This window comes from Salmo trutta, chromosome 12, assembly GCF_901001165.1.
Source record: "Salmo trutta chromosome 12, fSalTru1.1, whole genome shotgun sequence".
NCBI lineage: Eukaryota > Metazoa > Chordata > Actinopteri > Salmoniformes > Salmonidae > Salmo > Salmo trutta.
The window spans coordinates 43,707,799-43,735,335 of NC_042968.1; the positions used below are offsets into that span (position 1 = coordinate 43,707,799).

The window sequence follows — 27,537 nt, forward strand, 5'->3', positions numbered from 1 at the left end:
TTTACAAAGAAGTGTCTTTTTTATTGGAAAGCTTACCACATAAAACGTGGATATGGTAAACAGTAGGCACTGTCAATGACCCGACAAACACACTGCTGTTACAGGCAGATACAGTCAAAGTATTGGCTTCAGTAAAATGGCAAAACAATATTACAACAAACTTTAAAAAAACAACATTTGAATGGATTTGTATATGAGGTTACAGGCTATAGCTTTAGTATTATACATACTGTATGAATGCATTCATTGATTAGCTTCTGTTCTTCATAATGCTGTCTTAAACTAAATAACTTCAGATTAAAGGTGTATTCACAGGGCTGTAATAACACTATGGTAATACTGTTATAATGGTTATGTTAAGCCTCATACCACACCTGTAATAAACAATATTAAGGAATACTGGGCATGCTCGTCTGGCATCGCCCGGTGTCCAGGATGGTTAGAGATGTCACTTTAGAACAATTGGTATGGTCTCAAATGTGCAAACTAATGCCCCACCCACCAGATAAACACTCATATACCCATATCTCGGTGGCATGACTATGGGGTTGAGGCGGCAGGTAGCCTAGTGGTTAGAGCGTTGGGTCAGTAACCTAAAGGTTGCTGGATCGAATCCCAGAGCTGACAAGGTAAAAATCTGTCGTTCTGAACAAGGCAGTTAACCCACTGTTCCTAGGCCGTCATTGTAAATAATAATTTGTTCTTAACTGACTTGTTAAATAAAGGTTCCATTAAAACAGTCTTGCCCATGTAACCTCCTCCTGGAGACCTACAGGGTATGCTGGCTTTTACTCCATCCCTGCTAAATCAGCTAATCAAGGTCATTTGTTTAGGATAGGGTTGTAGCAAAAACCTGCTCACTAAGTAGCTGTCCAGGAGGAGGGTTAGCCACCACAGAGCTAAACATACAGATGTAGCCCTGGGCCATCCCCAGACAATTAAGAAAGTCAAACCAAAATCCAATTGCACATTTTCCTCACTGAAAAGCATTGAAGATAATTGGACATTTTTTGTGTACCTTCTGAATTGACTGGAATTGACCCTGGCCCTTGACATGCCTGTGCAGTAGTATACGCCTTCTGTGAGAGTACAGTCAGAGCTACCATTGTCCCTCCGGTGTGGGGCTGATGTCAGCAGCAGCTGAATGAGTGGAGGGACTTCTTGAAGAACTTCCTGAACTCTGTGTTGAAGACCGTGTAGATAATGGGGTTGAGGGCGCTGTTGACGTAGCCCAGCCAGGTGACGGTGCTTATCAGGGCCTGTGGGATGTAGCAGGTAGCACACAGGGCCCGCGTGGTGTGGACGACGAAGAACGGGGTCCAGCAGAACAGGAAGCAACCTGAGGGGAGGAGGAGAGGTTAGGGGACTGTTCTGATAAATGGATCCATTAATTGATTCACGGATGATTGATTATTTAGATGGTGACTTTACCTCCTTACTATGTAAATGCATTGAGAATCTGGAAAATATCTCATCAATTATAAATCAATCAACTTATAGCTACTATATCTACTAAAGGGCGACCTACTGTAGCCCTTTATCTACCTACTGTAGCCCTTTATCTACCTACTGTAGCCCTTTATCCGCATACTGTAGCCCTTTATCCGCATACTGTAGCCCTTTATCCGCATACTGTAGCCCTTTATCCGCATACTGTAGCCCTTTATCCGCATACTGTAGCCCTTTATCCGCATACTGTAGCCCTTTATCCGCATACTGTAGCCCTTTATCCGCATACTGTAGCCCTTTATCCGCATACTGTAGCCCTTTATCCGCATACTGTAGCCCTTATCCGCATACTGTAGCCCTTTATCCGCATACTGTAGCCCTTTATCCGCATACTGTAGCCCTTTATCCGCATACTGTAGCCCTTTATCCGCATACTGTAGCCCTTTATCCGCATACTGTAGCCCTTTATCCGCATACTGTAGCCCTTTATCCGCATACTGTAGCCCTTTATCCGCATACTGTAGCCCTTTATCCGCATACTGTAGCCCTTTATCCGCATACTGTAGCCCTTTATCCGCATACTGTAGCCCTTTATCCGCATACTGTAGCCCTTTATCCGCATACTGTAGCCCTTTATCCGCATACTGTAGCCCTTTATCCGCATACTGTAGCCCTTTATCCGCATACTGTAGCCCTTTATCCGCATACTGTAGCCCTTTATCCGCATACTGTAGCCCTTTATCCGCATACTGTAGCCCTTTATCCGCATACTGTAGCCCTTTATCCGCATACTGTAGCCCTTTATCCGCATACTGTAGCCCTTTATCCGCATACTGTAGCCCTTTATCCGCATACTGTAGCCCTTTATCCGCATACTGTAGCCCTTTATCCGCATACTGTAGCCCTTTATCCGCATACTGTAGCCCTTTATCCGCATACTGTAGCCCTTTATCCGCATACTGTAGCCCTTTATCCGCATACTGTAGCCCTTTATCCGCATACTGTAGCCCTTTATCCGCATACTGTAGCCCTTTATCGCATACTGTAGCCCTTTATCCGCATACTGTAGCCCTTTATCCGCATACTGTAGCCCTTATCCGCATACTGTAGCCCTTTATCCGCATACTGTAGCCCTTTATCCGCATACTGTAGCCCTTATCCGCATACTGTAGCCCTTTATCCGCATACTGTAGCCCTTTATCCGCATACTGTAGCCCTTTATCCGCATACTGTAGCCCTTTATCCGCATACTGTAGCCCTTTATCCGCATACTGTAGCCCTTTATCCGCATACTGTAGGTCTTTATCCGCATACTGTAGGTCTTTATCTACATACTGTAGGTCTTTATCTACATACTGTAGGTCTTTATCTACATACTGTAGGTCTTTATCTACATACTGTAGGTCTTTATCTACATACTGTATCCCTTTATAACCGTTGTTACCAAGACCAAGCAGAAGCTGAATCAAAGTGGTGTAAAATCTCCCTCCAGCCACCAGACTTTACTGTAGCGCTGCCAGCCCCATTTGATCTGATTGGTAAAGCACAGCCAATCTACCATGTCAGTCTTATTGCTATTTCATGGAGTCTTAACTCTAGGAATATTAACCAGCAGTTTAACCTTCACACATTTTTTACAATTAGCTTATATTCTCTTTTTGCCCCTAAAGCAGAAAACATTCCATTTTATAAAGTGGCATGTTGACATTTTACAAAGACCGACACACACTAATGAGAGAGAGAAACTCATTCTGTGGAAAATAATTGTTAATATTCTTTTCCAACCAGTAAGTGTATAGCGGTTGATCATTTAATGTTGCCACAGGGTTAGCATCCCAAACTATTTCACACGCAATCAATTCACAACGACACCTCAGTGGCTGGGTAACACTCATTTACACTGCCCAGACCCTGTCAACATTACCTCGGGGGGAATCCCAAATAGCACCCTATTCCTGGTCAAAAGTAGTGCGCTATGAAGGGAATAGGGTGCCATTTGGGCCGAATCCCTCCAAAAAAAGCGTTTACAATATGGCGACAAGAGTGAGATAAATTAACAGCATGGCTGATGTCCTTGTAGATTAGAAACCTGCCTGCCTCTCTGGTGAGGTGAATAATGCAGGAATGTTGATGGGATTGCTATAAATACTCAGTCAAACGCTTGGAGGTCGGGGTGGAGTAGCGATACAGATTAGAGCTTGTGTCCTAAACTGTACCCTATTCCCTATGTAGTGCACTACTTTTGACTAGAGCCGTCATAAACCTCTGGACAAAAGTAGTGCACTTAATAGGGAATAGGCTGCCATTTGGGATACACACTAGGTAGTACCAGCTCCTGAACAGGGAAGCTCTTCCTCCCTCTGGAACTGACACTGCAACCTAGTAAGCTTAGTTTCCCTCTACAGCTGTGAATCAGAGCTTCCCTGGACAGACACTTAATCAAGACCAACCAACCACCTACAGCTGTGAATCAGAGCTTCCCTGGATAGACACTTAATCAAGACCAACCAACCACCTACTGCTGTGAATCAGAGCTTCCCTGGACAGACACTTAATCAAGACCAACCAACCACCTACAGCTGTGAATCAGAGCTTCCCTGGACAGACACTTAATCAAGACTAACCAAACACCTACTGCTGTGAATCAGAGCTTCCCTGGACAGACACTTAATCAAGGGACAACTGACAGTAGATAGAAGCCATTTGTCTGGAGTGTCTCCGTGCGTCTCCGTGCGTCGTGTGATTCATTGGTTGGGTGTTCATTGGACGAGAGGCTGAATTTATACCTCAACTCTCTGAGAGGTGGAGAGACTTTACTCTTAAGAGACAGGCTGTCTTCATCTGCATGCATAAACGTGGTTGGCGTTAGAGGGGTGATCATTTTAATATCGATGTGGACCCCCCCCCACAAGTCAAACACTTTGATGTCAGGCCCCCCAAGATATGTTGGGCACCCCCTAGAGATTATGAGCACCCCCCTAGAATGTCCCAAAATGTCCGTTAGATTAACCTTCATAAATGTTTCCAATTTCCCCTGGGTAATTTGAACCCGGCTTGCCAGTCTCTAACTAATCCGGAGCACCCCTGGAAGAAATTAAAATATGATTGTGTGCTCCTCCATTGAGTTTCCTTATTGAGCTTCCCCATAAAGCAATCAAAGTATCAACATTGGTCCAGAAAACTTAATTTAGCTCACCTCCAAGAGCGTATTTCATTTGACGAATGTGGAGAACAATTAGTCAACAAATGCTTTTTACAAATTGGAAACAGAAAATTGTCTGTTATTGAACCATTTCATAGAATAAGTGTTGTTGCCAAAGAGGAAAAATAGATGTGTCTGTCTGTCTGTCCGTCCGTTGAGTAGGAGAGGATCTGCTGTCTGCCTGCCTGCCTGCCTGCCTGCCTGCCTGCCTGCCTGCCTGCCTGTCGAGTAGGAGAGGATCGTGTCTGTCTGTCTGTCTGTCTGTCGAGTAGGAGAGGATCGTGTCTGTCTGTCTGTCGAGTAGGAGAGGATCGTGTCTGTCTGTCTGTCGAGTAGGAGAGGATCGTGTCTGTCTGTCTGTCGAGTAGGAGAGGATCGTGTCTGTCTGTCTGTCGAGTAGGAGAGGATCGTGTCTGTCTGTCTGTCGAGTAGGAGAGGATCGTGTCTGTCTGTCTGTCGAGTAGGAGAGGATCGTGTCTGTCTGTCTGTCGAGTAGGAGAGGATCGTGTCTGTCTGTCTGTCGAGTAGGAGAGGATCGTGTCTGTCTGTCTGTCGAGTAGGAGAGGATCGTGTCTGTCTGTCTGTCGAGTAGGAGAGGATCGTGTCTGTCTGTCTGTCGAGTAGGAGAGGATCGTGTCTGTCTGTCTGTCTGTCTGTCTGTCGAGTAGGAGAGGATCGTCTGTCTGTCTGTCTGTCGAGTAGGAGAGGATCGTGTCTGTCTGTCGAGTAGGAGAGGATCGTCTGTCTGTCTGTCTGTCGAGTAGGAAAGGATCGTCTGCCTGTCTGTCTGTCGAGTATAAGCAAAATGCTTCTCCTTCCTTTCCCCTCTTATGCTCCCAACTTTCCGTGTCGGAATCACTACCCTCAGTGACATCTTAATATCTACCCTCAATGTAAAGAACAAGACCAACACCAACGTTGGCCATGCACAGCCTCGTCTCTGACCACAGAACAGCACCATTTTCTGTTCATTTCCCAACTATTTGACATGTTGAATCGCCACCATTCATCGCCCCCCAGCCGGTGATCTACTGAGTGGAGACGGCCGACAGTGGTGTTGGTCTGTGTTGTCTTCAACATGAACCACCCTCACTGCCTGCCTGGTGTTATGAGGGACAGCCTGTGGTGTCCACAGCAGCGGGCCCTGCGTGGTTAACTGGGTTTCCTGCTAGTACTAATTGATGTGACGCTCTGAGTGTTACCTGATACCAACTGCTTCCTGTCCTGGGACATGATCAAATTAAAGATCAACTTCAATTCAAAGTCAGCTGAAAAAAACCCCCTGATCTGTGAACAGCAGCGATCCTTTTTTTTCTTACTTTAAACTCTGTTTGCTAGAAACGCAGATGGGCTTTTCACACTGCTGAACCAAACCAAGCTGTACACAGCTGACCTGATTACGCATATCACAATCATAGTTTCTGGAACTTTGCTGAACATATCCACATTATGTTTGGATTGGGCATGGTAGTGTGAAATGACTATCTGTGTAATGAGTCACCGCCCACATGGTCTCCCACATAGATTACCAAAGACAGGAACATCAGTCAGTCTGGCTGTGTAACTGGAGACTAATGAAGACATTTAACTCTCCTCAACACTTCCATCTCTTTCTGCTCATTAGTTGAAGCCGTGAACGAATCAGTAGGCATCTCTATACTTAAACCTGTGGTCATGTGTGTTGTAGGGGTAAGACGATCCAAAATGGTACATAATGATTGGATTGAAGGCTTTAAGCTAAACTTAGTCAGGTAGAGAACACGGCAGACTAAAGTCACACTTCTAATAGGACTACAGACCTTCTGTTAGACCTGGCGTCTGACGACTACAGACCTTCTGTTAGACCTGGCGTCTGACGACTACAGACCTTCTGTTAAACATAGCAGCTGACGACTACAGACCTTCTGTTAGACCTAGCATCTGACGACTACAGACCTTCTGTTAGACCTAGCATCTGATGACTACAGACCTTCTGTTAGACCTGGCGTCTGACGACTACAGACCTTCTGTTAGACCTGGCGTCTGACGACTACAGACCTTCTGTTAGACCTGGCGTCTGACGACTACAGACCTTCTGTTAGACCTGGCGTCTGACGACTACAGACCTTCTGTTAGACCTGGCGTCTGACGACTACAGACCTTCTGTTAGACCTGGCGTCTGACGACTACAGACCTTCTGTTAGACCTGGCGTCTGACGACTACAGACCTTCTGTTAGACCTAGCATCTGACGACTACAGACCTTCTGTTAGACCTAGCATCTGACGACTACAGACCTTCTGTTAGACCTGGCGTCTGACGACTACAGACCTTCTGTCAGACCAAGCATCTGATGACTACAGACCTTCCGTCTAACAGACCTTCTGTTAGATCTAGCATCTGATGACTACAGACCTTCTGTCAAACCTAGCATCTAGCGACTACAGACCTTCTGTCTAACAGACCTTCTGTCAGACCTAGTGTCTGACGACTACAGACCTGTCTAACAGACCTTTTGTTAGACCTAGCATCTGATGACTACAGACCTTCTGTCTAACAGACCTTTTGTTAGACCTAGCATCTAGCGACTACAGACCTTCTGTTAGACCTAGCATCTGATGACTACAGACCTTCTGTTAGACCTAGCATCTGATGACTACAGACCTTCTGTTAGACCTAGCATCTGATGACTACAGACCTTCTGTCTACAGACCTTCTGTTAGACCGAGCATCTGATGACTACAGACCTTCTGTTAGATCTAGCATCTGATGACTACAGACCTGTTAGACCTAGTGTCTGACGACTACAGACCTTCTGTTAGACCTAGTGTCTGACGACTACAGACTTTCTGTCTAACAGACCTTCTGTCAGACCGAGCATCTGATGACTACAGACCTTCTGTTAGACCAAGCATCTGATGACTACAGACCTTCTGTCTAACAGACCTTCTGTTAGACTTAGCATCTGATGACTACAGACCTTCTGTTAGACCTAGCATCTGATGACTACAGACCTTCTGTCAGACCTAGTGTCTGACGACTACAGACCTTCTGTTAGACCTAGTGTCTGACGACTACAGACTTTCTGTCTAACAGACCTTCTGTCAGACCGAGCATCTGATGACTACAGACCTTCTGTTAGACCTAGCATCTGATGACTACAGACCTTCTGTCAGACCTAGCATCTGATGACTACAGACCTTTACCTTAGTTATGTTGCCTGGCTGCACCACAGGGACGTCTACAGGACCCTACATGATAAAGTGTAGTTCCTCGTTATCAGTTTCTCCGATAAGATGCTACTGATATCCACGGGCTTTCCTAATAATTTGGGTTTAGTAAATACAGCCTCCAAGGTATATTAGCTATTGGCTGGGTTTGATGACCTTTGGTATGATTTGATTAGTAAATGTTTTTAACCATTTAGTTGTGTTGCTTGCCGACAACATGTAGTTGCTTATCATTACTTATCATTAACTTTTCATTATTGATAATAAGTGCATAATAATTTTGCATCTGCTGTCAACACTGCAGCATTCTGTATTTTCCTAACAAGCTGTGTATCTGCTGTCAACACTGCAGCATTCTGTATTTTCCTAACAAGCTGTGTATCTGCTGTCAACACTGCAGCATTCTGTATTTTCCTAACAAGCTGTGTATCTGCTGTCAACACTGCAGCATTCTGTATTTTCCTAACAAGCTGTGTATCTGCTGTCAACACTGCAGCATTCTGTATTTTCCTAACAAGCTGTGTATCTGCTGTCAACACTGCAGCATTCTGTATTTTCCTAACAAGCTGTGTATCTGCTGTCAACACTGCAGCATTCTGTATTTTCCTAACAAGCTGTGATTCTGCTGTCAACACTGTAGCATTCTGTATTTTCCTAACAAGCTGTGTATCTGCTGTCAACACTGTAGCATTCTGTATTTTCCTAACAAGCTGTGTATCTGCTGTCAACACTGCAGCACTCTCATCATTGTACATTAGAAAGGTTGTTTCTCCCATTAATCATTTAAATATAAAAGTGGCTCATGGCAGTAGGCACACCACACTTACAGTTCTACCTAAAAGGGTTATTGGGTTGTCCTTTTCCAAGCAGAACCCTTTGGGTTCCACGTAGAACCCTTTCCACAGAGGGTTCTACCCAGAACCCCAAAAAGTTATTCAAAAGGGTTCTCCTACTAGGACAGCCAAATAACCTCTTTTGAAAGCCTTTTTAAAGTGTGAACCAGTTCATTATGACAGATCAGGAAGCCATGAGAGCGCCGCAGGACACAGCACCTTTTTATAGAAGGATTTTATTTTCTCTCACCGATGAAGATGAAGGATGTGCCACCAGCATCCACCACTCAAACATAATGCATGTTTCATAAAAAATGCACCTCATCAGCCTGACACTGAGAAAATGACTCAACCACCTCAAATTATTCATGAACGATGATGCTGTGGCCAAAAGTGTAGAACTTCAGAAATGGGAGCTAGAGAATTCCCCCTCGGTTTATCACTGCATCATTTCCATCTAGACCGTTAGGTCTCCTTAATCAATTTCCAGGTCAGTGTGACTCCAGAGAGGCCTGAAAACACAACACTCTCCCAGTGGGCCAAACTGGTTAAAATAACATAATGACATTTCAATCAGCTTGGCCTGCTGGGTATTTTATCCTTTTCATCACTTCATCTCATGATTTAACATTTCTATCAATTTTCAGGTCCTGGTTTGATGAACATTATCATCCATTAAGCAGGTCAGTAAATCATCAGCTGGAAACACAATACTTTCATCCTTTTATAAATGTAGCCTGTCATTATAACTGGAGAACCGGTTCCCAGTACTATCTGATAGTGACTGTCGAGTCTAGCTTTTAGGGCTCCCAATGTGTGTGTTTTAATTATATATTTTAATGTATATATATATATTTTTTAAGCCTTTTGGGGAAAGCAACGTGTGCTTTGAGGTCGGCCAGAAGGGGTTTATACAGTATGGCCAGAAGGGGTTTATACAGTATGGCCAGAAGGGGTTTATACAGTATGGCCAGAAGGGGTTTATACAGTATGGCCAGAAGGGGTTTATACAGTATGGCCAGAAGGGGTTTATACAGTATGGCCAGAAGGGGTTTATACAGTATGGCCAGAAGGGGTTTATACAGTATGGCCAGAAGGGGTTTATACAGTATGGCCAGAAGGGGTTTATACAGTATGGCCAGAAGGGGTTTATACAGTATGGCCAGAAGGGGTTTATACAGTATGGCCAGAAGGGGTTTATACAGTATGTGCCCAAAACATGTATTTGACCCAGGTCTGATCACGACCAGTCAGAACCTACCCTATCAGCCCTCAGTAGAAAAGAGAAAGGGAGGAAGCAGAGATGGGGACTTGAGTCAGTCACAAAGACTTGGAACTTGATTCTGACTCATACTCTAAGACTTGAAGTTTGAAGGAAACCTTTGTAAGTTTGACAGGTTTGAGGGGAATTTATTAGTTTTGACAAGTCAGAGGAGCCTTTGTGAGTTTGACAACTTTTGACAAGTCTGTAACTTTAATCTGTGGCACTTACCCACCACAACAGGAAGAACCCTCATGGCCTTCCTCTCCCTGCCGTTGATCTTGGCTCGCTTCCTCTTCTGCGGCGGCTGCTGCTGGTAGGAGATAGACGGCACGGAGCTGATCCGCTCCCTGTACGCCGAGGGGAACGGGGGGCAGTCCGGCTGCAGATAGTCATCGGTATCCTCCAGCCCCAGCCGGGCCTGAGCCAGGTCCCTCTCGATGATCCTGGGCAGGGGCATGGGCAGAGGCCCGGGGATGGTCCCTGAGGTGGGCATGGCGGCGGCTGCGGCTGCATGCTGAAGCTTCCTACATGTCTGGATGCTGTTCCTCAGCTTGGCCTTGCGCGCCTCCTCCCACCTCTTCAGGCCCTGGAACATGCCGAAGTAGAGGAGGAGCATGATGGGGCAGGGGATGAAGAAGGAGCAGACAGAGGAGTACACTACGTAGTTGTCATCTTCCAGTTTACACTCGGTGGTATCCCGGTGTGGGATGTTGTTGATACCCAACATGACTGGGGAGGCCACGGCCAGGGCTATGAGCCAGGTGCCTGACAGCAGGATGATCTGACGCTGGTCAACGTGCTTCCTGTTGTAGTTCAGAGGGATTGACACCGCAATGAACCTGGGGGGGGCGAGAGAGAGAGAATTACATTTACATTGAATGAACTACAGGACAAAATACAAACCCTCCAACCCAAAAAGGCCTGTGGGGTTGATGGTATCCTAAATGAAATGAAATATACAGACCACAAACTCAATTAGGCTATTATTAAAGTCTTCAACATCATCCTCAGCTCTGGTATCTCCCCCAATATTTGGAACCAAGGACTGATCACCTCCATCCACAAAAGTGGAGACAAATTTGACCCCAATAACTACCGTGGGATATATGTCAACAGCAACCTTGGGAAAATCCTCTGCATTATCATTAACAGCAGACTCATACATTTCCTCAGCAAAAACAATGTACTGAGCAAATGTCAAATGGGCTTTTTACCAAATTACCATACGACAGCCCATGTATTCAGCCTGCACACCCTAATTGACAAACAAACATGCAAAGTTCTCTCATATTTTGTTGATTTCAAAAAAGCTTGACTCAATTTGGCATGAGAGTTGTACAAATTAATGGAAAGTGGTGTGGGGGAAAAACATCCGACATTATAAAATCCATGTACACAAACAACAAGTGAGCGGTTGAAATTGGCAAAAAAACTAACATTTCTTTCCACAGGGCCCGGGTGGTAAGACAGGCATGCAGCTTAAGCCCCACCCTCTTCAACATATATATCAACCAATTGGCGAGGACACTAGAACAGTCTGCAGCACCCGGCCTCACCCTACTGGAATCTGAAGTCAAATGCCTACTGTTTGCTGATGATCTGGTGCTTCTGTCCCCAATCAAGGAGGGCCTACAGCAGCACCTAGATCTTCTGCACAGATTCTGCCAGACCTGGGCCCTGACAGTAAGACAAAAATAATGGTGTTCCAAAAAAGGTCCAGTTGCCAGGACCACAAATACAAATTCCATCTAGACACCGTTGCCCTAGAGCACACAAAAAACTATACATACCTTGGTCTAAACATCAGCGCCACAGGTAACTTCCACAAAGCTGTGAACGATTTGAGAGACATGGCAAGAAGGGCCTTCTATGCCCTCAAAAGGAACATAAAATTCAACATACCAATTAGGATCTGGCTAAAAATACTTGAATCAGTTATAGAACCCATTGCCCTTTATGGTTGTGAGGTCTGGGGTCCGCTCACCAACCAAGAATTCACAAAATGGGACAAACACCAAATTGAGACTCTGCATGCAGAATTCTGCAAAAACACAAACACAAACAGACCCCACAGAGCCCCAGGACAGCAACACAATTAGACCCAACCAAATCATGAGAAAACAAAAAGATAATTACAACACATTGGAAAGAATTTACCAAAAAACAGAGCAAACTAGAACGCTATTATGGCCTAAACAGAGAGTACACAGTGGAAGTGTAACGAGTACGCTGAGAGTCAGGAAGCAAGTTCAGGGAGTGAGTGTTTTAATAAATAAATGCAACTAAATACAAAACAAGAAACACAAACAAAGCACAGACATGACACAGGAACAGAAACAATAACACCTGGGGAAGAAACCAAAGGGAGGGACATACATAGGGAAGGTAATCAGGGAGGTGATGGAGTCCAGGTGAGTCTGATGACGTGCGCGTAACGATGGTGACAGGTGTGCGCCATAACGAGCAGCCTGGTGACCTAGAGGCCGGAGAGGGAGCACATGTGTCAGGAAGAATACCTGACCACTGACTAACCCAAAATTAAGGAAAGCTTTGACTATGTACAGACTCAGTGAGCATAGTCTTGTTATTAAGAAAGGCCGCCGTAGGCAGACCTGGCTCTCAGGAGAAGACAGGCTATGTGCACACTGCCCACAAAATGAGGTGGAAACTGAGCTGCACTTCCTAACCTCCTGCCAAATGTATGACCATATTAGAGACACATATTTCCCTCAGATTACACAGACTCACAAAGAATTTGAAAACAAACCCAATTTTGATAAACTCCCATGTCTACTGGGTGAAATACCACAGTGTGTCATCACAGCAGCAAGATGTGTGACCTGTTGCCACAAGAAAAGGGCAACTAGTGAAGAACAAACACCATTGTAAATACAACCCATGTTTATGTTTATTTATTTTCCCTTTTGTACTTTAACCATTTGCACATCATTACAACACTGCATATAGACATAATATGACATTTGAAATGTCTGTATTCTTCTGGAACTTCTGTGAGTGTAATGTTTATTGTTGATTTTGTATTGTTTATTTCACTTTTATTTATTATCTATTTCATTTGCTTTGGCAATATGTTTCCCATGCCAATAAAACCCCTTAAATGTAAATTGAATTGAGAGAGAGAGAGAGAGAGAGAAATAAATCACAAGGTGGTTTTTAGTGATCATACGGGGCCTCTAACTACAGTTCCTGTGGTCTTTCAGAGGGATGGACACAGGGATGATCCTGGAGGGGGAGAGAGACTGTTTAGTGATCACGACACAAGGGACCCATTTCCCACACACAAGTGACCTTTAACCATGTCCGGTGGTGGAAAAAGTACTACATTCTCATACCTGAGTAAAAGTAAACATAGAAAATGACAAGTCAAAATGAAAGTCACCCAGTCAAACAATACTTGAGTAAAAGTCTAAGTATCTGGTACTCAATTGTTATAAAGTAAAAAGTCTAACTAAACGCTACACATCAAATTCCTTATATTAAGCAAACCAGACGGCACAAGTTGTATTTATTTTTTGAGACAGTAAGGGGCTCACTCCAACAAATAGACATAATTTACAAAACCAGTATTTGTGTTTAGTGAGTCCACCAGATAAGAGGCAGTAGGGATGACAACGCTTTATACTGAAAGGTGAGTGACCATATTGCTGTCCTGGATGAACATTCCATATGTAACTAGTACATTTGGGTGTCAGGGAAAATGTATGGAGTAAAAAGTACATTATTTTCTTCAGGAATGTAGAGAAGTAAAAGTAGTCAAAAATATGAAAGTAAAGCACAGATACCTCCCAAAACTACTTAAGTAGTACTTGAAAGTATTTGTACTTAGTTACTTTACACCACTGACCATGTCCACCAAGCCTACCAGATGGCAAGGTGGAGCTGCACAGAGGGAGAGAGACGTTTTATATTAAAATGAACATTTTAGTCATGTAGGAGAGGTTCTTATCCAGAGCGACTGTAGTACATTCAACTAATGTAAATAGAAGTATATATATAAAAAAACACCAATCACGATCATCACAAGTAAAATCTTCTTCTAGAGACTCTTTAGAGACAAAGGACCTTTACCTACAGTATGAACCTTTACCTACAGTATGAACCTTTACCTAAAGTTTGACCCTACACCTACAGTATGAACCTTTAGCTACTGTATGAACCTTTACCTAAAGTATGACCCTTTACCTGCAGTATGACCCTTTACCTGCAGTATGACCCTTTACCTGCAGTATGACCCTTTACCTGCAGTATGACCCTTTACCTGCAGTATGACCCTTTTCCTACAGTATGACCCTTTACCTACAGTATGACCCTTTTCCTACAGTATGACCCTTTACCTACAGTATGACCCTTTACCTACAGTATGACCCTTTACCTACAGTATGACCCTTTACCTACAGTATGACCCTTTTCCTACAGTATGACCCTTTACCTACAGTATGACCCTTTACCTGCAGTATGACCCTTTACCTGCAGTATGCCTTCACTTTGATTCATTTAAACCTTAGTGCAGAACTTCTATTGATACAAATGCAGGATTTGAGTGAAAGTTATGAATTGGTTGTTTCTCAGCCCGATGCAACGAGTCAATAGTGACCTGATGCAAATGAAGATCATAACAGAAATAGACTGTTGACACAAGGAAAAAAATGTACGCTTGTTTATTGTTTACAGTGTTTTCCTGTTAATAAACAATAATACATTTCTCGCAAGGGAAAAATGTATGCTTGTTTATTGTTTATTTACAGTGGTTTCCTGTTAATAAACAATAATACATTTCTCGCAAGGGAAAAATGTATGCTTGTTTATTGTTTATTTACAGTGGTTTCCTGTTAATAAACAATAATAGATTTCACGCAAGGGAAAAATGTACGCTTGTTTATTGTTTATTTACATCGTTTTTCTGTTAATAAACAAGAATACACGTTTCCCTTGCGTCAACAGTCTATTTCTGTTATGAAATTGCATTTGCATCAGGTCACTATTGACTGAGGGTAAACATTATTCAATTAATTTATTCATTTATGTAAATATATTTATACTCTCAAAATGGTCAAAATGTTAATGTTAAAAATCTATTAGAATCACTGTGGGTGGCTTTCAGACATTGCTATGCCGGGGCTTATCTTTCTCCAACTAAATAATGGTTTTTAGTTTGGTCCCCTTCCATCTTTCTGTCTATTTTGCAACATTTCACACAATGTGTTTATTTATCTCTCAGCAGCAGACCCTGAGCTACTGGGAGGTGAGGTAGAGGGGTCAACACCATTAGAAGTAGAGACTCAGGAGGCAGAGAGGTCAACAACATTAGAAGTAGAGACTCAGGAGGTAGAGGGGTCAACACCATTAGAAGTAGAGACTCAGGAGGTAGAGGGGTCAACACCATTAGAAGTAGAGACTCAGGAGGTAGAGGGGTCAACACCATTAGAAGTAGAGACTCAGGAGGTAGAGAGTTCACACCATTAGAAGTGGAGACTCAGGAAGTAGAGGGGTCAACACCATTAGAAGTAGAGGGACTCAGTAAGGAGATGTGTCTGTCTGCTAGCGAGATTCAGGCTACACGTCCTGACTTGCTATGAATGGTTATTTATACATTTTCAATGCATCACACATCAGTTGGGGAATGTGTGTCTGTTACAGGAAGCAGATCATTAGATGGACTCAACGCAATGTTTTGAAGTATTTCTGCTAACGCTTCAGATATTGTTAGCCCTGGACACTATGTGGATAGTTGGGACTCTTGATAATTACACAGCTAGGAAGCCTGGGACAGGAAATACACAGTTCAAAGTAAAGCACCAAGTAAACATCACATTTCCATCATTTAACAGAGTTGGATCCAAAAACCTCTCTCGCCTAATAAGAACCTTGTCTGAAAACCTGACGACTTCAACCATAATGGTAGAGGGACCTGGGGTTCGCTGTGTGTGTGTGTGCTTGTCTGTGTGTGTGTGTGTGTGTCTGACTGACCTGTCGACGCTGATGGCGCAGAGGTTGAAGATGGAGGCTGTGCACAGCATCACATCCATGGACATCAGACCGTCACACAGCATCATGTTCAGGGACCACACACCACCCTGGAACTGAACACAACACACAACATCATGTTCAGGGACCACACACCACCCTGGAACTGAACACAACACACAGGTCATGTCCAGGGACCACACACCACCCTGGAACTGAACACAACACACAGGTCATGTTCAGGGACCACACACCACCCTGGTACTGAACACAACACACAGGTCATGTTCAGGGACCACACACCACCCTGGAACTGAACACAACACACAGCATCATGTTCAGGGACCACACACCACCCTGGAACTGAACACAACACACAGCATCATGTTCAGGGACCACACACCACCCTGGAACTGAACACAACACACAGCATCATGTCCAGGGACCACACACCACCCTGGAACTGAACACAACACACAGCATCATGTTCAGGGACCACACACCACCCTGGAACTGAACACAACATCATGTTCAGGGACCACACACCACCCTGGAACTGAACACAACACACAGCATCATGTTCAGGGACCACACACCACCCTGGAACTGAACACAACACACAGGTCATGTTCAGGGACCACACACCACCCTGGAACTGAACACAACATCATGTTCAGGGACCACACACCACCCTGGAACTGAACACAACACACAGGTCATGTTCAGGGACCACACACCACCCTGGAACTGAACACAACACACAGCATCATGTCCAGGGACCACACACCACCCTGGAACTGAACACAACACACAGGTCATGTTCAGGGACCACACACCACCCTGGAACTGAACACAACACACAGCATCATGTTCAGGGACTACACACCACCCTGGAACTGAACACAACACACAGCATCATGTTCAGGGACCACACACCACCCTGGAACTGAACACAACACACAGCATCATGTTCAGGGACCACACACCACCCTGGAACTGAACACAACACACAGGTCATGTCTATGAAAACGTATGGACATTGATTATGTTCGGTTGATCAGGTGTCAAATCGTTAATCTCAGAAAACATGTGTAGTTCTCTCTCTCTCTCTCTCTCTCTCTCTCTCTCAAGGACAACTCAATTTTCCGACTCAATCTTTTTTATTTTTAGTTTGCCTTCAGTTGATTGGTCTGTCCAGTAAATTAGCCAGTAAATTAGGTTGTAAACCTTTAAATACAGAGCAAAAAGTTACCATCTTAATTAAACATTTTAATGAACTTAAATTAGTAAATTAGTAAATAACATTCTAAATAACTAATATGAATTAATCATTTAAGCCTTTTACCATTGGCGTCTTTGGACTGAACCTGTGAGTGAACTTGGAGTTTTCCCTCTGAAGTTTGTTCTTCTGAATGACTGACCCCTCCATGCCTTCACAGGTGCTCCAAATAAGTGAAAATGATTGATCAGGTGACAAGCAGCCGGTTTGCTGCTGCTGGTGCACTCTGGGAAGTGTAGTTCTTTGACTCACTCCTGATATTCAGCTCAACACCTCCCACTTGAGCTCCTGGTTTGTTTCAAACCCAGAGAGGTCACAAGCCCTTCACACCTCTGTTTGTTCTTCAATGGGTAGTAGAATGACAAGGCGTCTGACATCTCTATGAAGAATTGTACCTGGGATTTTGGTTTGAAGCCTCTTCGTTCTTTCACCGTTTGCTCTTGTGGGTCATTTTTTGCTGTTTGACTTTGTGATGTGAACAGGATAGCTGGGAAAAGTCTTCACAAGCACATCTCTAACGATGCCTTTGCTGTCAGCATTGACACCGACCACTCTAGCCAGCTTGTACTGTCCTCTTAGCGCGTTTTGGTCAGCCAACCAGACCACATCTCCAACAGCAACATTTCTCTTTTTGGTGTGCCATTTGTTCCTTATGAACAGATTAGGTCCAGCCAATTGGCTCCACTTCTTCCAGAAACGGCTTACCTCTGCTTGAATATGTTTAAGTCTTTTGTAAGGGTAGCCATCAAACTGGAAATCTCCAGGGTCTCCCTTTGGATTGGTACGTCCTAAAAGCAGAGAATTTGGGGTGATGTACTCTACACAGTCTTCTCTGCTTTGAGTTCTTGCATCGATGGGTCTCTCATTAGCAAGATTGGCTGCCATGAAGAGAAAAGTTTGGAATTCTCCCCATGTAAAACCACCATATCCACCAAGGTTGCTCAACGCCCGCTTCACTACTTTGACAGCTGCCTCTGCGGCACCATTCCTATGGGGAGAGTCTGCAGGGTGGATCTTCCATGACCATTCTGTACCATGCTTGGCAGCTGTGTCTTCAAGTTCAGACTTATTTTGTTGGTTAAAGAATTTTTGAAGTGCGGGTTTGGCTCCCACAAAGTTTGTGCCAGGGTCTGACCAGAGTTTCCTGGGGTGTCCTCTCAGTGAAGTGAACCTTTGATAGGCTAGCAGGAATCCTTCAGATGACATGTCACTCACCACTTCAGTGTGTATGGCTCGGGAAGCCATGCAGCAGAAGACTATTCCCCATACTTTGAGTCTAGTTCTCTTCTTGACCTCATCTTTCACTTCATAAGGGCCGAACAGGTCCATGGCGGTGAATTCAAAAGGTGCAGCTGGGCCTGTTCGTTCTAGAGGCAGGTCAGCCATGATTTGTTGACACTGTTTTGCCTTGTTTTTCCTGCAGACCACACAGCTGTCAACCATTTTCTTGGCTAGTCTACGGCCTTTTATTACCCAGGCTTTCTTCCTCATCCGGAGAAGGGTTCCCGCCACTCCCTCGTGGTTTGCTTTGTGGGATTCTTGTGCCAGCAGTGTAGACACCCATGCTTCAAAGGGTAAAACTGGCACGGCTGTCTTATCTTCGTTGAATGTCTGAATTCTGCCTCCACAAACTAGCAGCCCAGACTTCACATCTTTGTACACTGTCAGTCTGCTTAGAGTTGTGTCTGAAAAATCTGTACCTTCTTGAGCTGCGAGAAAAAGGTCTTTGAGTGCATCTTCATGTTCTTTGACAGTCGGCACAGCTTGCTTGGGTGATCTTACCTCCCTCTTTGCCTGTTTAGGGGCCCGGCCCTTCCTCTTCAGCCACTGCTTGGCTGCTAGACAAACCCAGGCAACGACTCTCACCAGTTTGGACAGGCTACTGAATCTTCTTACTTCCACAAGATCTTTAACCCAACCAGTGGGCTTCCTTCTAAGAAGAGTTGGGTTCACCACAGGTATTCCCTCTTGAGTTTCACTCTTTGGACTTTCCTGAGTGCCTTGTAGGTCTTCTTTCTGCTGACTACTTCTCGCTTCAGCTCTTGTCAATGCACCTGAGAATGCCTTCCTCTGGAGCTTGTTTACACTCTCCCTGGCATGAGCTGCAACCTCTCCAGTTGATTTTATAGGCCACTCCTCCACTGGCCACTTTAGGAACTCTGCTCCCTCTTGCCATGTAGAATTCTCCTTCAAATCTTTTGGAGCACCCCCTCTTGTTATGATGTCAGCTATGTTTAGATCCCCACGGATCCACCACCAGTCTTGCACTTGTCCAGCCTTCTGGATTTCACCCACTCTGTTTGCAAAGAAGGTTTTGTACCCATAACTGACTCTTTGAATGGCTCCCAAGACCGTTTGACTGTCAAGTAGATGGAACCATTTCTCGATCTTCATTCGAGCATGCTTTTCCACATACTTCCTGATCCTGGCTGCGAAGACAGCACCACAGATCTCAGCTTTTACAGCGTCTCCCTTCTGATCCAGGGGTGTCAGCTTGGCTTTTGATTCAACAAATCGAACTTTAGTGCCTTGACTTGTCTCCCATCTTAAGTACATCACAGCTCCATAGGTTTTATCACTTCCATCAGAGAATGTGATGCCCCACGGTTTCCCTTCCCAGCCAGCTGGTGTGAGGCTCCTGTGGAATTTCACCTCTCCAAGCTGCACATATTCTTCAAAAAGCTGGATGGCTTCTTCCCTGAGGCTTTCTGAGAGAGGTTGGTCCCAGGTTTCTTGGGTTAGTTTCCCACCCCCTCCCTCTTGGAATGCTTTTCGAACAAGAATTACTCCCTTCTGTTTGGCAGGTGTAACTAAGCCAATTGGGTCGTACAGTCCAGCTACTTGGCTTAAGAGGGCCCTCCTAGTCAGTGGGTTAGGTGTCTCAGTTCTCACCTCCTCCTTGAGAAGATTTTTCCCAACTCTCAGTTAACTTTTCAAAAAGGAAAAAGAAGATGAGGTTAACATGTAGAGCTTGTCTTCATCCATTCGGTAGCCGATACCCAAGGCTTTGTTGTCTTCATCCCTCATTTGATTTGGAAGAATTAAGGTTTTACTTTGTGCCTTTGATAGACCCTCCACCTCCATTCCTTGCCTCCCACTTTGCCCTGACCGGACCCATGGTTTGAGGAAGAACCCTCCAGCTTTCAAGATCTCTTCTACATTTGCTGTGATTTTGTCAAGTTTATCCAGGTCATTTTGGGAGGTTAAGAGGTCATCCACATAACTGTCCTCTTCAATGACTCTGCGCTCATCCTCCAAGTGAAGAAAGTTGGGCAGGCGTGCTGTTTCCCTCATAGCCAACTGAGCAATGCAACCAGCAGGTCTGTCCCCAATGTTGACTCTGGTTATTGCATATTCACTTATCTCTTCAACTGGGCTGTCCCTCCAGAGGAACCTGTGAAGATGCATCTCACGCTCCTCCAGCCATACAGAGTTGTACATCTTTTTGATGTCTCCTAGAGATGCATATGTCCCCTCTCTGAACCTCAGCAAGACAGCTCTTATATGGTTGAGAACGTCTGGTCCCTTCAGAAGAAGATCATTCATACTCACGCATTTGTATTTCTGGCTACTATTCCATACAATACGAACCGGTGTTGTTACCGAATGAGGGTTTGGTGCCACCAGGTGGCTTACGTACCACACTGGTCCATTCCACTCGTCCATGATTTTGTTGGTGAGTTTTATGGCTGCGCCTCGCTCGACCATTTCATGGATTTGGGTAGCATATGTGACTTTCCAGTCTGGCTCTCTGCTTAGTTGTTTTTCCATTCTTAAGAAACAAGCCTGGACTGCACTTTTGTTATTCGGGAGAGAGGCTGGATCTACCGTCCAAGGATACTTTGCATCCCAATGTGGAGCCGGTGTGTGAGCATCCCCTTCTCGTAGGTGAGGCCTCCTTTAATGATCTCCAGTTCCCTCTCCTCTGCCAGGGTCATTTCTTTTCCTCCCGGTGGACAGTTTCCACATCGGCATCCTCCACATCTTGGCTCACATGCAGCTCCGATGCTGTCCCAGTGCCACCACTCAAGGAACTCACGGTTACTGGCAGCTGTAAATTTGGTCAGAGTCACATCCTCCTGCTGTAGCTGGACTGTGTCAGTTGTTGGACTTGTGATTTCTTGATATTTGACAGCTGCTGTCCTCATGGAGCGAGCAAAGTGTGTTTTGGACTCATATAGTGCAACCTCCACTTCTTCAAATAAGTCGGGATGTGCTCCACCCACTGTTTTCCCCAATGGACCCTCCCACAAGACGAGGTCTCCCATGATTTTTACCCTCTGGGGAGCGAGTCTTCCCTCTCGGTGGCTAATGAGAAGTTCGACCTTTTCTGGCCTTTCCAATTCTGTAAGTTTGACTTCTGGGAAGAATTTTTTCAACTTCTCAGGTTCAATTACTTGATGCACTCTGGCGATTTCATCCAAGCCGTAGCAGACCATTTCATGAGCTCTCTCTGTCCCTTTAGGTGTCTTGACTCTGACTTTGAGGAGATACCTTAGTGTGTTCACTTTAATGGTCATACCACCAACCCCATGAACAACTAAAGTTATCTTCTCATGTCTTAACCTCAGTCTTTCCGCAGCCTTATGGGTAATGTAGTTTGTATCTGAAGCAAGGTCAATTAAAGTCCCAATCTTCTGCCCTGCATTCGCCGTGACTTGCATCAACATCATGATGACAGGAAGTTCAGTGAGCCCATTCCTCTGCAGAAGCTCAGACTGGCCAGAAGCATCGAGTGTCACTGCGGTTTTGTTGGTGTTGGTGAAAGCCTTTCTGCATCGATCTGCCATTTCCTGGGAAAGTTCAGACAAGATCTTCTCTTGTTCCTCCGTTAGCTTGCTTTCACCTTTGCCGTCTCTTCCACTCTTTCTCTCTTCCCCTTTTTTGACTTCTCCTTTTGGGCAGAGGAAAAAATGGTGGTCTGGGGCACCACCTTCCCTTCTACAGTCTTTGTTTCTGCATAGGAAAGTGTCTCTGCAGTCTCCATCTTCATCATGGCATCCGAGACATTTTCTGCATGCTCCCAGCTTTCCTAATACAGTTTTCTTTTCCGGCAGCTTAAGTCTTTTGAACTTTCTACAGAAGAAGATCTTGTTTTTGTGCCCACTATCACCACATACACCACATACCTCATCAAGCTCTTCTTTCCTTGTGGTTTTTGTTGAGGCAATCTTTCTGTCATACTTCTTGTCCAAACGATCTGATTTTTCCACCTTCTCCTCAGTTCTGAGCCGTTCGAGTCTCTCCAGTATTCCTTCTTGACTTTTCAGGAACTTCAAGAGCATGACAAAGTGGTTGTCTGAAGTGACATCGTTTCTGGGTTCAACCATGAACATAACCCAGTCTCTTTTAATGAAGTCAGGCAACTTGCTTTCAATGAATCTAATTACCAGTGGGTTATTTATGGCTCCAGAGTTTCCTAACTCTGTGAGATCTGCTAGAGCCTTCTCCACTGACTGTATGAGATCAATGACCTTTCTTGGTTGGTTCCCTTTCACATGTGGCATCTTCTCCAGCTCTTCCAGGATTTCCACTATGATGGTTGACTTGTTGCCATACCTGTTCTCCAGGACTCTGAACATGTCATCGGCAATGGTGTAGGTTGAAAGTCTGAGGTCTTTTGAGATTTTGTCATCCACACTCTCCAGGAGTTGAATTTTCTTAACTTCAGTTGATCCGGATGGCTCTCCCTGCTGTTGCAGGCTTTCCCAGTCTTTCCTCCATCTGTGATATTCTCTCCTGTTTCCATTGAAGATAGGTAGAGAGATTGGCTTGATTCTCACTATTGGTGTGGATGTTGCCGGTTGGGGTAGTAGTTTCACTCCTGTGCCTCGCTCATTGGTCGTCCGTGCAGCGGCAAATTCAGGTCTCCTTGACTCAAGCCTGTAGTAGAATGCTCTTACGTCCTTGACTCTTCCATCTAATTCGTCTTTTAATTCTACAGGGATCCATCGCTCCCATGATGACATTGCTGAGATGGCCTCTTTTATCCTCTTGTCCAAGAGAGAGCGAGGTACACTTCATAGCCCTCTAAATTGGCACTTTCCACTGGTACATAAGCCGCTTTATCATTGGCTTTTTCTGCTTCCAGGATTGCCACAAGAAGTTCACTCCTTCCATACCTCGACCACAGGTTTGTTTGAACAATGTCTCTTATTTCCGCCAACTTTGTTTCACCTTCATTTACAGATCTATCAATGTCAGCCTCTTGCTGTTCATTAAGACCTGGTTCCTCATCCTCAGTCATGTCAGCCTCCAGTCCAATCCTGTAGTCATCGTTGGCATCGAGCATCTTTCTGAAACAATCTGAAAGCTTAGCGAATTCCTCCTTCAACTCCACTTGAAGCATGCTGCTTGCTCCTCTTGAAATGAAGTTGGCTTGTCTGGTGAAGCTGCTTTTTGCAGTGGTCCTCTCCTTTTTGAGCTGCTGGACCGACTTCTCCAGGACATCTTCCGCCATCTTGACTTCCTATGCGTCAACAGCTTATTTCTGGATCTGAAGCCGTTTATCCTCAGGGCCAGGCCGCGCCGCGTGGTTTACAACTGTCAAGTCCTCCTCTTGTTCACCATCCAAAGGACACAGGGACAACTCAATTTTCTGACTCAATCTTTTTTATTTTTAGTTTGCCTTCAGTTGATTGGTCTGTCCAGTAAATTAGCCAGTAAATTAGCCAGTAAATTAGCCAGTAAATTAGGTTGTAAACCTTTAAATACAGAACAAAAAGTTACCATCTTAATTAAACATTTTAATGAACTTAAATTAGTAAATTAGTAAATAACATTCAAAATAACTAATATGAATTAATCATTTAAGCCTTTTACCATTGGCGTCTTTGGACTGAACCTGTGAGTGAACTTGGAGTTTTCCCTCTGAAGTTTGTTCTTCTGAATGACTGACCCCTCCATGCCTTCACAGGTGCTCCAAATAAGTGAAAATGATTGATCAGGTGACAAGCAGCCGGTTTGCTGCTGCTGGTGCACTCTGGGGAGTGTAGTTCTTTGACTCACTCCTGATATTCAGCTCAACACTCTCTCTCTCTCTCACTCTCTCTCTATACTCTCCCCTTTCTCTCTCTCTCTCTCTCTCTCTCTCTATACTCTCCCCTTTCTCTCTCTCTCTCTCTCTCTCTCTCTCAGTCTGTCTCCATACTTTCCCCTCTCTCTCTCTCTCTCTCTCTCTCCATACTCTCCCCTTTCTCTCTCTCTCTCTCTCTCTGTCTCTCTCTCCATACTCTCCCCTTTCTCTCTCTCTCTCTCCTCTCTCTCTCTCTCTCTCTCTCTCTCTCGCTCTCTCTCTCTCTCCATACTCTCCCCTTTCTCTCTCTCTCTCTCTCTCTCTGTCTGTCTCCATACTCTCCCCTATCTCTCTCTCTCTCTCCATACTCTCCCCTTTCTCTCTCTCTCTCTCTCTCTCTGTCTGTCTCCATACTCTCCCCCCTCTCTCTCTCTCTCTCTCTCTCTGTCTGTCTCCATACTTTCCCCTCTCTCTCTCTCTCTCTCTCCATACTCTCCCCTTTCTCTCTCTCTCTCTCTCTCTCTCTGTCTGTCTCCATACTCTCCCCTTTCTCTCTCTCTCTCTCTCTGTCTGTCTCCATACTCTCCCCTTTCTCTCTCTCTCTCTCTCTCTCTCTGTCTGTCTCCATACTCTCCCCTTTCTCTCTCTCTCTCTCTCTCTGTCTGTCTCCATACTCTCCCCTTTCTCTCTCTCTCTCTCTCTCTCTCTCTGTCTGTCTCCATACTCTCCCCTTTCTCTCTCTCTCTCTCTCTCTCTCTCTCTGTCTGTCTCCATACTCTCCCCTTTCTCTCTCTCTCTCTCTCTCTCTGTCTGTCTCCATACTCTCCCCTTTCTCTCTCTCTCTCTCTCTCTCTCTCTCTGTCTCCATACTCTCCCCTTTCTCTCTCTCTCTCTCTCTCTCTGTCTGTCTCCATACTTTCCCCTCTCTCTCTCTCTCTCTCTCTCTGTCTGTCTCCATACTCTCCCCTTTCTCTCTCTCTCTCTCTCTCTCTCCATACTCTCCCCTTTCTCTCTCTCTCTCTCTCTCTGTCTGTCTCCATACTCTCCCCTATCTCTCTCTCTTTCTTCTATTGGCCATACTATTGATCAGCCTCTCTTGGCTTATCAATAGTATGATGAAGTTAACTTTCAGACTGCCCTTCACCACCAGGTGAACAAGCCAAAAACTAAAGGCTGTAATGTTAACCAATAACCAAGATGGATAACAAAACGCTAACATGTTAACACTGTGCCTGGCTGGCTCAGTAGATTACCTAGCTGTAACAACTCTCCTGTAACGAGATAATGGCATCCCAATTTAGGAAGACTTAGGCACTGGTCTCTCACAGGCATCCCTTAATTCTCCAAGTAAAGACTATTCAGTAGTCAACCACAATAGAGAGAGAGATAAACACACAGACATTTACATTTTAGTCATTTAGCAGACACTTTTATCCCAACTTACAGTAATGAATGCATACATTTCATACATTTTTTTTTTCTTCCATACTGGTCCCCTGTGGGAATCGAACCCACAACCCTGGCGTTGCAAACACCATGCTCTACCAACTGAGCCACTCGGGACCAGACAGACAGGCAGACAGACACACACACAGACATGCATACCTGTTCTCAACAATAGACACTATCAATGAATGTTATGTAATATGTCAGTAATTGTCATTTGAAAGCTTTGAGTTAACCTCTTTGATTGATCTTATTCCACTGTTAGTCTGTAGTTGTTGATAGGTTAATAAAAACCAACTGGCCGTAGTCTATAGCGTTTGAAAATGACGCAGAAGACGTTTTGCAGTAGGCCTAGTATAACACGACTGACCTTTCTCAGTTCGATAGTAATTGAGAAATGAACAAGAGAGTGGAACGGGATGTTCTGTCCCCTCTTTAGTAATGAACTTAAAGGGTTGGTCTGATGGCTCTGATTTGGGTGATTAGAGGGTTAAGCCGCTATTATTTACCACGATATAATACCGGGAAATGAACTATTAGACAGCTGATAATATGCATGATTTTAATTATGGTAATTTAGAGGCTAATAAATAATCTAATATGATTCATAATCATAACCAAGTCTAGTCGTCCTCTAGTGAAATAAATTAACTTCAAATAAAATATATATAGCCTACCAACCGGCCACCACATGACTAAATATCTGAAATAGGCCAAGCAGGTATTATTAATTAACTAAACAAAATATCTCAGGTAGGCTAAGGGCTCAAACCTAAGCTACTTACCTCTGCGTACACGAACAGTGGCAGCACCAGCACTGCCAAGAGTAGGTCCGAAACAGCCAAACTCACAATGAAATAGTTTGTTGTAGTTTTTAAAGCTTTTTCCATGTAAACACTAAGACACACAAGCACATTTCCACCGATAATCACAATGATTAGCAATATCCCGAATATAAGAGCAGGGAAGTTGTAGTCTGGGGCCACGGCAGCAGCCACCGGCTGCGTCGTGCTGTTGAAATCGAAATCGGTGAAGTTGTCCGACATTGTCGCCCGGAGATTGACAGATTCCCTCTGCGACGCCTTTCCGTGCGAGACCGGCGTTACTGGAACGGGCTTTCATCTATGCATTATTTCCAGTCGTCCTGCAGCACGCGTGGTCCGGTGTCTGGGCTGTGCTAAAATCGCAAAGTTTACTCTTCTTGAGTGAGACCCATCCAGGATTGATGCTTTTTGCAGGAGATCAGCACCAGACCAGCGGAGAGTAGTAGAGGACACAAAAAAGCGCTTTTCCTATTTCCCAAGAAAATGACTCTGAAATTCAAGCAATCCAGCTAGTGCCTCCTTCAAATATGTAGAAGTACCCAGACTAATTGTATCATAGTTGAAACGTTTTTTCTGGAGCCCGGCGGTTGAGAGCAGCTTGTTCCTGCGTGTTTAACAGAGGTAAGGTGCTCTATTTCAGCAGACTGGCGGTTGTGTAGGTAAGCGACCTGAACGGATAAATCAGCGACACAGTTCTATATATCCAACAGCCCAAAGCTGCTTAGATCTGACGGTTGACTCTTGCCCCTCAAGTTGCATGGCACGATAAAGAAGATTCAACACTTTAAACCAGAAGATACCGGGCCCTTTCCGCCAGTTCCAGAAATAATACGCGCGTTAAGTGCGACGGAAAGTTTGTGGCTTTCATTGAATTGGCGATGGCTAAACGAGAGTAGTTCTCAAGCGATTAAACGAGGAATTTCATCAATGACATTTAATCCCATTGGCGACGCGCAGCGCTAATGCATTGTGCCTGGACGCAGTGAATCGTGTCATTGTTGAGTGGAATGCCGGGCTCTCAGAGAGACAGAG

The 27,537-nt window shown here is 44.7% G+C and overlaps 1 protein-coding gene across 3 annotated transcripts; it reads right to left on the reverse strand.

The window, feature by feature from the left end:
• Positions 1-27,537, reverse strand: LOC115203602 (D(4) dopamine receptor). Of its 3 annotated transcripts, none has more exons than XM_029768403.1 (4): positions 26,467-27,537; positions 15,945-16,057; positions 10,185-10,795; positions 1-1,339 (listed from the first exon to the last, which is right to left on the reverse strand). In XM_029768403.1, exons 1-4 carry the CDS (start codon positions 26,725-26,727, stop codon positions 1,131-1,133), a joined length of 1,194 nt encoding a protein of 397 aa, XP_029624263.1. In that variant the 5' UTR covers positions 26,728-27,537; the 3' UTR covers positions 1-1,130. The 3 variants fall into 3 exon arrangements, with proteins under 3 accessions (XP_029624263.1, XP_029624265.1, XP_029624264.1); XM_029768405.1 differs by lacking the exon at positions 26,467-27,537 and adding an exon at positions 17,287-17,385; XM_029768404.1 differs by having other exon boundaries at positions 1,165-1,339; positions 10,189-10,795.

Bases quoted from the DNA above. Each gene is read 5' to 3' on its own strand.
- LOC115203602 (XM_029768403.1), bottom strand. From the start codon at position 26,727: ATGTCGGACAACTTCACCGATTTCGATTTCAACAGCACGACGCAGCCG. The intron at 10,796-15,944 runs GTCAGTCAGACA...CGCCCCCCCCAG, and splicing joins TGCGCCATCAGCGTCGACAG to GTTCATTGCGGTGTCAATCC. The intron at 1,340-10,184 runs GTAAGTGCCACA...TCCTCCCCTCAG, and splicing joins GGTTCTTCCTGTTGTGGTGG to GTTGCTTCCTGTTCTGCTGG.